General features: G+C 39.7%; 1 protein-coding gene and 1 long non-coding RNA gene across 6 annotated transcripts in view; one reads left to right on the forward strand and one right to left on the reverse strand.

Moving 5' to 3' along the window:
• Positions 1 to 12,046, reverse strand: part of LOC140910482 (uncharacterized) — a 126,167-nt gene that overhangs the window by 36,649 nt on the left and 77,472 nt on the right. Inside the window, exon 3 of the long non-coding RNA XR_012158605.1 lies at positions 5,200 to 5,229. This is a non-coding gene — a long non-coding RNA (uncharacterized lncRNA). The remainder of the gene's footprint in view (positions 1 to 5,199; positions 5,230 to 12,046) is intronic.
• Positions 1 to 12,046, forward strand: part of GLRB (glycine receptor beta) — a 77,139-nt gene that overhangs the window by 6,764 nt on the left and 58,329 nt on the right. Inside the window, exons 2-3 of one of the 5 annotated variants that reach the window (XM_073341457.1) lie at positions 1,173 to 1,422; positions 2,564 to 2,700. The exons of the other annotated variants lie outside the window; for them this stretch is intronic. Coding sequence (XP_073197558.1) covers positions 2,651 to 2,700 — 50 coding nt within the window. The 5' untranslated portion in view covers positions 1,173 to 1,422; positions 2,564 to 2,650. The remainder of the gene's footprint in view (positions 1 to 1,172; positions 1,423 to 2,563; positions 2,701 to 12,046) is intronic. 5 annotated transcript variants of the gene reach the window in all.

Below are 12,046 nucleotides of genomic sequence, written 5' to 3' on the forward strand. Positions count from 1 at the left end.
CCAGTGGCTTACCTTTATGGGCTGGGAGCCAAAGTTTTTCAACCCCTGCTATATTTTAAAAGCTGGCGTCACAAGAAACACTCAAAGTTTTGCTAGAATTATTTTAATGTTATCTAATGAAAAACTTGTTGTTGTTATAATAATAACTAAACAAATATGTATTCACCTTCAAAATTACAGTCAATATTTAAAATCAGTAAATGGATATTTAAAACAAGTAACTTAGAACAATATGAGACTTTAAAAAGTCTTAAAATCCTTCAAAGTCTGAATCAGTCTCTGATTCACCAAACAGTTCATTAAACTCGGCTTCAATCACAGCTGCACCTGCACTGTCATCGTAGATGTCAGCAGTGTCGTCTTCAGACTCAGATTCCTTCTCATCATCAGCCTCTGTTTTGTCATCATCAAATATGGCATCCTCCTCTGACCTGTTGAGTGCATTGTTGATACAGCATTTCCTAAATGATTTTTCTGTCATTTCCGAAGGAATGGACACCCATGCGTCCTTGATCCACTGGGCGACCAGCTTGATTTCGGGCTTCATAAGATTCCCACCTTTTGTCAACTTCCCCATGCCTGAGCACATCCATTCAGACCACATTTTGTGTAGCCTGTCTTTAAAGGGTTTGTTCAGGCAGACACCAAGCGGTTGTAGAACTGAAGTTAAGCCTCCAGGTATTACAACCAAAGTAGTTTTCATATATTTGGCCACATTTTTCACCTCATCTGTCTTGTGTGCCCTGAACATGTCCCAAACGAGCATAGCAGGTTTCTTGAAAAGTGCTCCTCGTCTCTTATTCCATACTTTTTCCAGCCATTCAATAGTCTCACTTTCATCCATCCATCCATCCCTTTTCGTTTGCACGTATGATGACACCAGCAGGAAATTTCATGTTTTTAGGCAAAGTTTTTCTTTTAAAAATAACAACAGGAGGGAGCTTTGATCTATTTGCCAAACATGATAAATCCACCGTAAAATGGATTTTTTTCGTGGCCAGTGGTTTTAATTAAAACTCTTTTTTCACCGACACAGGTTACTGTTCTGTTGCTCAGGAGATCAAATGTCATCTGTGTTTCGTCCGTATTTCCTATTTGTGACAGTTCAAATGCATATTCCTTTTGATATTTTATAATAAACCTTTGGAAAGATTCGATTTTTTTTCTTCCAGATCTCTCGGCAGGTGTTGCGCTATCTTTGTTCGCTGACGAAGACAGAGACTATGACGGTTCATGAAGCGAGTACACCAACCCGCTGATGCGACAAACATTGATGGCTTTACTGACTTGTATTTGTCGTCTTTCGACATTTGCAGAGCATGCAGACGAATTCCAGTTCTAGTGACAATGTACCCATTTTGTCGACATTCAACAACCCAATTATTGAGATCTTTCTCCAGCTCAGGAAATGAAGCGCACCTTGTTGGACACTTTTTCTTGCTTCTTGGCATGTCTTTTAGTGTTGTTTTATTTTTCGTCATTGTCTTACTTGCTTCTCATTGATACAGAATTCACGAGCAGCGGCGCAATTATTGTTTGCTTCTGCATGTTCAGCAACTTTAAGTTTGAACGCTGCGTGATAAGTAGACCTTTTTCTTTTGATTTCACTGTTCATTTTAAATACTAGTATGAAAATAGATTACTATTATTATTGTTGTTGTTATAGGTTTTGTAGGACTTTATATAGGAATGTCACCTGCTTTATCACTGTCAAAGTATTATTGTTCTTTGTTTATTTCAAAGCAGCCTTGTAGAGTGGCATGTCTGTGGGGATAACAGGCTATTTCAATTTTTAGAGATTCCATCGATTCTGCACGTTATATTTTCATATTGTCTTAAGACTTACGAGGTCCATTGGTAGAAATGCATGAAGAGATCAAATTACACAGTCGTGGACTGACACCAGTGCTATAGTACCATCGTTCATTGTACTTTTCTGATTGGCTTGTAAGTCATAGCATTTTGTGAAATGCCTGGGTCAAATGTCATGCAGATCTGCAGCACTGCTCTTTTAGTATTCCTTTCAAGCCAATCTAGTCCACTAAACAAGCCTTTGCAACTTTAAAAGGCTGCAGTATTGACATTAATAAATGGGGCAGCAAACTTTGGCTCCCAGCCTGTCACGGTAAGCCGCTGGCAGGTTGGGACGTTTTGTTTACCTGGAGCATCTGAAGGCATGGAGCCCCTCAGGTCCCTGTGGCCGCGGTTCTCCGTTCCCAGCCAATGGGAGCTGCGGGATGAGGAGCGCCACAGGGAGCTGAGGGGCTCCATGCCTGCAGACGCTCCAGGTAAACAAAACTACAGTGTCTTAGATATTCAATGCAATGATTCCATAGAGTTTAAAATCATCAGATTGTGGTGTAGACCCGTTTATAAGCTGACCCCTGCTCTTTAATGATGCGTCACTGATTTAGCAAAAATATTCGGCTTATGAACGAGTATATATGGTATATTATAAAAGTGTTAATTAGGTGGGAAATGTTTATCATATTAAAAGTATTTATTTAATTTAAAAATTCATTCTTGTCACAGAGAATTTCTTTAAACTGTTCTTATTTTGCAGAAACTGCCAGAGGGCAAAGGAGCACAAGATAACTAATAAATGTTAGACATAGATATAAGTATTGTATGCGGTTGATGATGGATAAGTATGTGTAGATGGGCATCTTTGAGACTGAAATTCTGTAACCTGCTTCTAAGGTTTGTTCAAAGCAGTCAATCAAGTAACTTGTTTTTTCCCAGTGTACATTCTTCTCAGTTCCCTGGTATTTCTGGTTAAGGCAAATTGAAATACATTGAGATTATTGCTCTAACTTGTAGCCTTTTTTCCAGGTATTCTCCAAAATTCTCGTCTGTACTCAGTAACCAACATCAACCCCTTCTGAAGCTGAGAAATAGCCCCTTTGAGCCTTTCAGAGAATATAACTTCTGCCACTGGCCAGACGCAGAAACTCAGAAAGATCAGAGAAAACAAGGTCCAATAAATTGATTATTTTAAAAGAAAACAAATACATTTAAAATTTTAAAATGTTAGTGGAATTGAAGATTTTTTAGGTGGCTAAAAAATGGAATTATTTGAAAATTTATCCTAGAATTTTTCTTGGTGAACTACCGGTCCACAAAATATTCCTTAAATAACTAAAAGAAAAGTAGAGAATGCATCTTGACTCTACAGAACCTCTCTGGCACACCACACAGCAGTAGAAGAAATAACCTCTTCTTTCCTTACCTGGTATCTATCTGGGTACTTATTTGGCTCCATCACTGCCGTGTCTGAGCACCTCCCAAATATTTAACTATGGGGAGTGTGGCAGGGAGGGAGAAGGATGAGCAATAATCTCTCTGTTTTTTCTTCTTTCCTAGCTTGTAGCAGAAATAGTTTGCTAGTTTACAAGGGTTTGGGGGTGAGTTGCTGGGGGTGTAAGTAAAATTATGAGGAAAAGCTAAGTTGAAGAAATGAGTTGTGTATTTAGTTTTTAAAGTTGTGAGGTTTTGTAGCCCTTCTGAAGATAGGTAAGCTCCATAATCTAGATCTGGCTCCTGTGAAATTCCATTATCCACATACTCATAAGCCTGCCCTGTTGATCAATAGTTTCATTGTTCTGGTGGCACATGGCTGTCATGGGAAGTTATGGTAACTAAGGGATAGCTGACCTCCCAGGTAGCTAGTGACAGTCCCTGGAGGGCATTCAGTATCAGGACATCCCTCTATTCAATGGGGATAGGCATTCTGGAGAGTAAGGGGATAAAATTCTGTATAAACTGTGCATTGTATCATTTGTGTAAAATATTTATACTGTAATATTACACATAATAATCTGGGCCCATTTCTGCAACCCTCACTCTGAGTAGTGCTTGCTCACGTGTATGGCTATACTGCATGTATTTTGACCACTGATGTGATTAGATACTACTCCATGTGAGTAATGGTTACAAAATCTGTCCCTGTATTTCATCCTATAGTTATTAGTTTAAGAAACACTTGTAACTTCCCCTGGAAGTCTGTCCCACAATATAACCATATAAGAAAAATTTTAAGGGCTGAATTGTATTCTCAGATCTGCCAAATGGATCTTTAAAAATTGACTAAAGTATCTCCATTTATATTTTCTAACCAAGATAGTATTATTCCCAAGATCTATATGTTATCTGCATGTGGCTGCACATATTTAGGAAAAAGAGAAAATGTGGGTGGATTAGTCTAAAACATGTTTCTTTGCCTAGTGCTCTCTAAAACAGGAAGATGCTGACCTTGTTTCATGTGTACATATAATAATGCCAACACTAGATGGAATGCCAGTTTGTGTATGTAATTCACTTAGGGGCCAAATCCTGAAATCTTTGTGCATGTAAAAATTCCCAGTGAATTGAGAAATTTTGGATATGCAAGGAATGTATGGTTGGATACTAGCAGTTGTCTGTTTACATGAGTATACACCTAATTATTCAGAGATCATAGAATCATAGAAGATTAGGGCTGGAAGAGACCTCAGGAGGTCATTTAGTTGACCCCTGCTCAAAGCAGGACCAACCCCAACTTAATCATCCCAACCAGGGCTTTGTCAAGCTGGGCCTTATAAACTTCTAAGGATGGAGATTCCACCACCTCCCCAGGTAACCCATTCAAGGTCATCACCACCCTCTTAGTGAAAAAGGTTTTCCTAATATCCAAACTACGCCTCCCCATCCAACCTACGCCTCCCCCACTGCAACTTGAGACCATTGCTCCTTGTTCTGCCATCTGCCACCACTAAGAATTTCATGAGAATCAATCTTTCATTAGGAAAGTAACTCATAAATACAAATGAAAAACATTTTGAATGAAATCAATCCACCCTGATCTTTAGTGTCTAGTGAGGCCAGACTGAGACCCTCATTGGCTAGGAACATCCAGGGAGCCAGTAACAAATTCCAGTCGTGTTAGCATCCAAGCCTCTATAATCCAAGGAACATCTGATGGCAGCGGGAGACAGAGGGGCACTGAGAATTTCTAACTCATGATTGCAAACACAGAGATGTGTTATTGGCTTTGAATGGGGGACAAGTAGTAAATCCTTGCCCCAAACAACAATCACCCATTGTCCTTTTGAGCTCAAGGGCTCTAAAACTCCTGATGTGCTCAAATCTCTCTCCTGCTAGGACTTAGAGAATTTTCTCCATCCCCATGATACAGAGGTAAAGAGAACGGAAGTGACTTACCTATGGTCACACAGCAAGGTCATGCCAGAGCTAGAAAGAGAAGCATAAGAAAAGAGTTGTATCAAAAATGTTTTGCATTTAAAACTAACTGATTTCTTAAACAAAGGAAATGTGAGGTTTAGTTAGTGAATTGAAATGATACATTCTGGTCACCACGTGTTTCAAGATGTATGAACGAGTAGATCCATAGATTATCCATAGATTGAAGGAGGAAAACAAGTTTGCCTGTTTTGTGAGCTCCCAATGGTGTTCTTAAATTTCAATGAACTGGTCAATTGAATGGAACTATTTGAATAAACTGAGATAAACTGTTCTAAAATAATATTATGAGAAATCATGTGAACATGTTAGAATTTCTGGAGGATTATTGTTTCTGATATTATTCAGTGCTTGTCCCAAAATGGATATATTGTACATAGGGCAGTTAGATACATGCTGATATTCATCCCATACATATTGTATAATTCCCCTGATACTGAAAGAAGTTATATCATTGTATAGTACTAGACCCTTTCTGCAGTATGGTGCATATCACTCAGAATATCAGATGCCCACATCACAAAAGACTAATACTTCATATAAAAAGTAATAGTGCTTGCGGTTTACTGTGATACGTCAGACGTCTTGTTGCATTAAGTTATGTTTCACTTCATTACGTTTCACTTTATCATATATCTGCATCACTGTTATTTGCGTATCACTGTTTGTGTAAAGCATCTGCTCATATCTCTCTGGTTAGATAAGCTAGAATCAAAGTCTGCAGCTTGAGTGGTATATTGTTTTTTGTTTTTTAAATGCTTGAAGTTAATACAGCAGTGTATATTTACCACGCTTTCTGTCAGTCAACCAGCAGTCTTGAACTCTTCAATAGTGGGACATGATGCTAAATCATCCAACGTCTAAGCTATAAGCAGGTTCTGGCAACTGGGTTTACATATCATATGACAATCTGGACAGTAGTACAGTGTGTTATAAAATGTTCTGTGGGTTAACTTGTCTGAGACATGTCTATTTCTTCCCTGACAGTCATGCTACATGTCAACAGTGTATACCACACACTTATTAAAATTACAGATGCCACAGCATAATGAGATTTTAGGACAACAGATAACTGATATGAGAACAAGACAATAAGAAACATTATTCACTAGCAGTTCTTTTCCCAAATAATTATCCTTGTATAACATGGTCTGTTAGGAGAAGGATTCCCTGTAACCTCAGTGAATTGTGTGAGACAATAAATCCCATCATAGTGTATGTCTCAGAAGCCCAAAAGAATGAGAAATAATGTATCCTGACAAACTCAAGGAAGCCTTATAGACTTTAAACTGAGAATGCCACCTATATGTCTGCTCAGACTTGCTGAAAAACCTTCTAAGAGTCACCTTTGGTCAATGAATTAGTTCCTGATCCCACCACCATCAATATAAATGTATCTCCACCACCATACATTTGATAATGCCTTGCTTCATATCACATATGGGTAAGCTGTCTGTGAGTTCATGTTGATGATATAGGATCCATATGGTTTACAGGGATTACACAGGTGAGATGATTGGAAATCTTTCATTTAACGTCATTGTTACATCCTGTCAATGATGCTAATGGTTACTGATCATGTAATGATTATTAAGAGGGCCAATGTATTCTACTGGATTGTGACGACTGCAACGTTAGCTGTATTTTTGTCCCTTTTTGACCTCTCTGAGTGCACCCTCCTTTCAGCTGTCAGGCCTTGTTTCTTTACCTTTCCTGAGGTGGAATTCCACAGTATTTCTACTCTTTGACCAGGTCCTGTTCTACAGTGCCCTGTGTATCAACTGTACTTAGCCACCAGGTACAACTGAATATGGGCGCCTGTGGGTCTTCTTTTTGGAAGTCTGTGACCAGTTGTGTATATAGTGACCAGAGAGTCTTCTTAAGCTAAAGTATTGTTTATTTTGCAGTAAGAACAAAGCATTTAGAGACAGGATTTTAAAACAACAAACACTATTTGCATGGCTAGCTTACCTAAAGACTTACCATCCCCTGGCAATCTATGCAGGCTTAACTTTTCCAGACATCCCAGCAGATACCTGTGTCTTAGTCTGGTTCCCCAGAACAACCCATCCTCTGTCTTGAGAGAGTGTTCTTTTTTTAAACTCTGCTGTAGTTCTTTTGATCTCCTGCGTTCATTGGACTCTTCCTGTCCTGCTTTGAACCAGGTTTGCAAGTCGGTGGAGAAGAGGAAAAATATTCAAAGCTAATAGTCTTGGCACTTCCCTGTAACAAGCATCAAGTGTTTGTGGAGAGGTGGCCCTCTTGAGCCATTCTTTCGCTTCCTGCCTGTTTTTCTAGACAGCCTCTTGTTGATTGGAAGCCAGTGTAATCAAACCAAAAAAACCCATCCCTATATACTTTATTTATGAAGTATCACAGAGTGTATCCAAATCCATCACAAGGTTATTGAGGTAATAGAGACATTAGGAGGGTGATAGCAAAATTAATGTGAATTTTAACCCCCCCCCTCAAAAAAAAAAAGTTCCAGTAAAGTGACTGAACTTAGGAGTGGAGAACAGGGTTTTTATGGATAACCTTAACGAAGTCTTAATTTTTAAATTTGGTGTCCAGATACCCTGGCGATAGGCTCATTAAAAATAACGATGAGAGGTGATAATCAAGAAAAGGTTATATATCTCCCACTTGTCTAGGAATAAGCAACAGATCTTTCTCTATCTCTGTCTCTCTCTCTAACACATTTCACAACATTGCAATTACAATGTACTTTTGTAGGTATGGTAACTAAGTTCTGAAGGTGAGTGTCCATGGAATATTAAAGGTCTCTCCTATTAGGGGCTGCCACTTTTGTGGCAGAGACCCTGACTATGTATCTTAGCTACTTATATGGGCACCATCACCATAGTATATGAGCACTTCCCAATCTTTAATGTCATTCTTTCTTCATCCTGTCTATTGTTTTTCTCCGGAGGCAGCAGATCATATTTTGACTGGCCTGTGACCACACAGGCTGAAAATGCATTTGTATTAACATGCCGTGAGGATTATGCTTCAAGACAAACCATTACATTAGAGGAAATGGTGTTATCAATGGTTGCAGAGGCAAGAAAATGTAGATTTAGATGCAAGCAAGATTGAGCTTTAATGTCCTAGACTATATACATCAGCTGTCCCACTGGAATCCATAGATAACTGGCTATCCTGGTAATTGATGATGGATGTGAAGACTGCACAATAATAGTCTGTGTCTCATTTCCTAAGTCAAGAAATGGATCTCCAGTTCAACTAAGATTGCGCAGTGCCACAGTCATTTATTCCTGGTAAATGAAGAGACAAGTAAACCTGTCTGAATGTCATCTACATTTGACTTCCTTTTGTTTTTTTTCCTGCTCATTTCCTAGTCTCTCTAGCTCCCTTAGTATTATTTCTCTCTTCTTACTTATGTCTGCCATCTCCCAATTCTGTAGAATCTGTGAATTTAATTTATACACAGGTAACATGCTACACGAGTCAGACAAATATCTCTGTTTAACCACTTTGGGCTAGTACTATAATATTCATATACTATAGCAACCAGGACAGTTTAGAAATTTGCAACAGAAACTGGTAATTTATGCTGCTAACAAGGGTTTCTAAAATGTTTCATATTTTAAATGCTGGACTTCTATAATTTGGAAAGAAATGCTATTGCCTGTGAAAGGAAAGATCCCACTAAATAGATAGATAGATATAACAATTTGCACTGAAGTCCGTGGGGTTTGTAAGTGCTCAGGACTTCTGAAGACCAATGACTTCAGTGGAAATTATACATACTCAGTGCCTCTTAAGATCAGGCCAGTATGGTGTTATATTAATTCTACTTGTGGATGTGATGTATGGACACTCGTCTTTCCTTACTTGCTCCCTCTTCAAAATGGAGAATGATCTTGATCATTTAGAAGGGAAAAAATATTTTCTTTTTCACTTTAAGTTTAGATGTTTCTTGTTAACTGATCAGTGATATCTGCAAAAAGGTCATCCAAAGCTGTTTGCTATACCTCTATTGCTGATATTTTCACTGGTAGTGGCCAATGGTCAATGCTAAAAGTTAAACACAAAATAATTTAAAGATGTGTAAGAGACAGGTTTTGCATTTCTACTTCATCATTTTGACCCAGGTCAAATGTGGGAATGCACAGACATGACATTTGGAAAATTATTTGAAAATGAATGTATTTAAACCCTCATCTCAAAATGGATGGGTAAGAGAAATTTCACACACTTACATAATGGAGGAGAAAATCCACACCAGGAGTAACCATTTGAGTGTACATGTGGCACTCTGTTAGCTAATCAATAAACATGAGTAAAGGAAAAGAAATAACCTTCCTCCTGGATATAAAACTGGATATCAGATCTTAATAACAACTACTAATTAATAGCAGTAATGTTAGATTAAGAGAGTTTCAGTATACCTCTGTGATCGTTCTTGTACCGTACTTCAAGTCTGGTTATCACTGCTCATTCCTTATATTTATATATATATATATATCAGTTTATCTCTTGATAAATATATTTTGTACTATTTCACATTGTTACACTGACTATATTAATAATTTTTTTAAAAAAAATCATAATTTTATTTTCTATCTAATAATGATGTTACTCAGATCCTCTAAATGGGGTAGAAGTTGATGTGACTCACCCAGATGTGATCAGGGATCTGTATAATGCAGCCACTTAATATTATTCCTAAATTCTACCTCATATTTGCATGTTCTAGTTCTGGAGTTTGAGGTGGCACAATAACATATGTAATACTTCGCATTGTCTTTGAATAGGATTCAGAATTCTGATTTGACCTGAAACTTGTCTAAAGAATATCTAATTCTCAGTTTGCAATTTCAAGGTGAAGTGAATGAATATTTATAATTTAAGAACTAAGTTTAGGCACTCTCCTTCCCTCTCCTCCACCTGCAACAGCATAAAAGAGCACACAGAAATCTAAAGCTGCTTGGTAACTGCATTGCTTATGCTGTTTTAGGTTTTAGAAATGTCTTTCAGCTGCAATATAGGGAAAAAAAAAGGAGTACTTGTGGCACCTTAGAGACTAACCAATTTATTAGAGCATAAGCTTTCGTGAGCTACAGCTCACTTCCTCAGATGCATATCGTGGAAAAGAAATCTGAGACCTTGGTGGGTTGTGAAGAGGGTGTTTCTTAAACACTCTTGGTTTAAACTGTGCATTTCCCCCACAGATTACATATTTTTATTAAAAGTATGGACTCTTGATGTTTTATTCTCACTTTCTTTATAAGAATTTAATTTTCAAAGAATTAGCCTGCAGTACAAATGTTGTAATTGAAGCCAATTTAACAAAGTTTCAATTTCACAACTTGTGTCATAAAGTCTTGGTTTTGGATCCTAACACTGTGGGTAACATCCTTGGGATTGGCTGTTTGTTGCCTGGCACAAATCAGAGAAGTGTTGGGGGACACAGCTAGTGGGCCAAGGAGTAACTTAGCCTCGAAAGGGCCATTCTGGCACCTGAACCCACAGCTCAGCAGTTCTCTGACTCCCCTTCCCCCACCCCCCACCAGTCATTCCCTGTTGTGCTGGAGTAAAGTGCTCAGTAATGGATGCTATAGAGCAGGGGTGTGCAAATTACGGTCCTGTGGCCACATCCGGCCCTTCAGACGTTTTAATTCGGCCCTTGAGCTCCTGCCAGGGAGTGGGGTCTGGGGCTTGCCCCGCTCCAGCCAGGGAGCGGGGTTGGGGGCTTGCCCTGCTCGGTGCATGCCGTGACTCCACACAGATCCCAGAAGCAGCAGCATGTCCCCCCTCTGGCTCCTACAGGTAGGGGCAGCCAGGGGGCTCACACACTGCCCCCACCCCAAGTGCCACCTCTGCAGCTCCCGTTGGCCAACTGCAGCCACTGGAAGTTGCAGGGTGGCGCCTGCGGATGGGGCAGCATGCAGAGCCGCCTGGCCGCACCTCCAGGTAGGAGCTGGAGACGGGACATGCCACCACTTCTAGGAGCTGCTTGAGGGAAGTGCTGCCCAGAGCTTGCACCCCTGACCCTCTCCCACGCCCCAACCCTCTGCCCCAGGCTTGATCCCCGTTCCGCCCTCTAAACCCATCGGTCCCAGCCCAGAGCCCCCTCCTCCACCCTGAACTCCTCATTTCTGGCCCTACTCCAGAGCTGCACTCCCAGCCAGAGCCCTCACCCCCTCCTGCAACCCAGTCCCCAATTTCCTGAGCATTCATGGCCCGCCATGCAATTTCCATACCCAGATGTTGTCCTTGGGTCAAAAAGTTTGCCCACTCCTGCTGTAGAGCCAAAATAGCTGGTTCGAGTGTTTTTTCTACAGTGGGTAGCCAGCTATACAAGCTTTAAAGCTGCTTTTCAAAACTGGGGTAGCAAAAATAAGCCTTAGCCAGGGTCTGGCCCTGTCTGCCTATGATCTCTATTATTTTCAGTGGTTTTACTCTTGTTTTATATGAATGTGATTGAAATGAATATCAAGCCAAGGGTTGCTAGCCCTCCAGGATTGTCCTGGAGTCTCCAGGAATTAAAGATGAATCTTAAAGATAATGTCATGTGATGAAACCTCCAAAATTGGCAACCCTAATCAAGCCAGGCTTACAGGTAGTTTAAATACCAGGTTTTTCGTGGTAGCTTAGCAGCTGCTGATAGAGAATATATGGTTTAGTCAGCTTTGAGGGATCGGCAAGGAAAGTTCTCATATAGATTATAGGGTTTTTCCCCCTCCTTCTTTTGGAGCATCTTGAAAGTCATAATTATACAACCAGTTGTGATGCATTATGCACTCCTGACCTTTCACTATTGTATAAATCTTCAGGGATTCCA

This window comes from Lepidochelys kempii, chromosome 4, assembly GCF_965140265.1.
Source record: "Lepidochelys kempii isolate rLepKem1 chromosome 4, rLepKem1.hap2, whole genome shotgun sequence".
In the NCBI taxonomy this organism is placed as follows: domain Eukaryota; kingdom Metazoa; phylum Chordata; order Testudines; family Cheloniidae; genus Lepidochelys; species Lepidochelys kempii.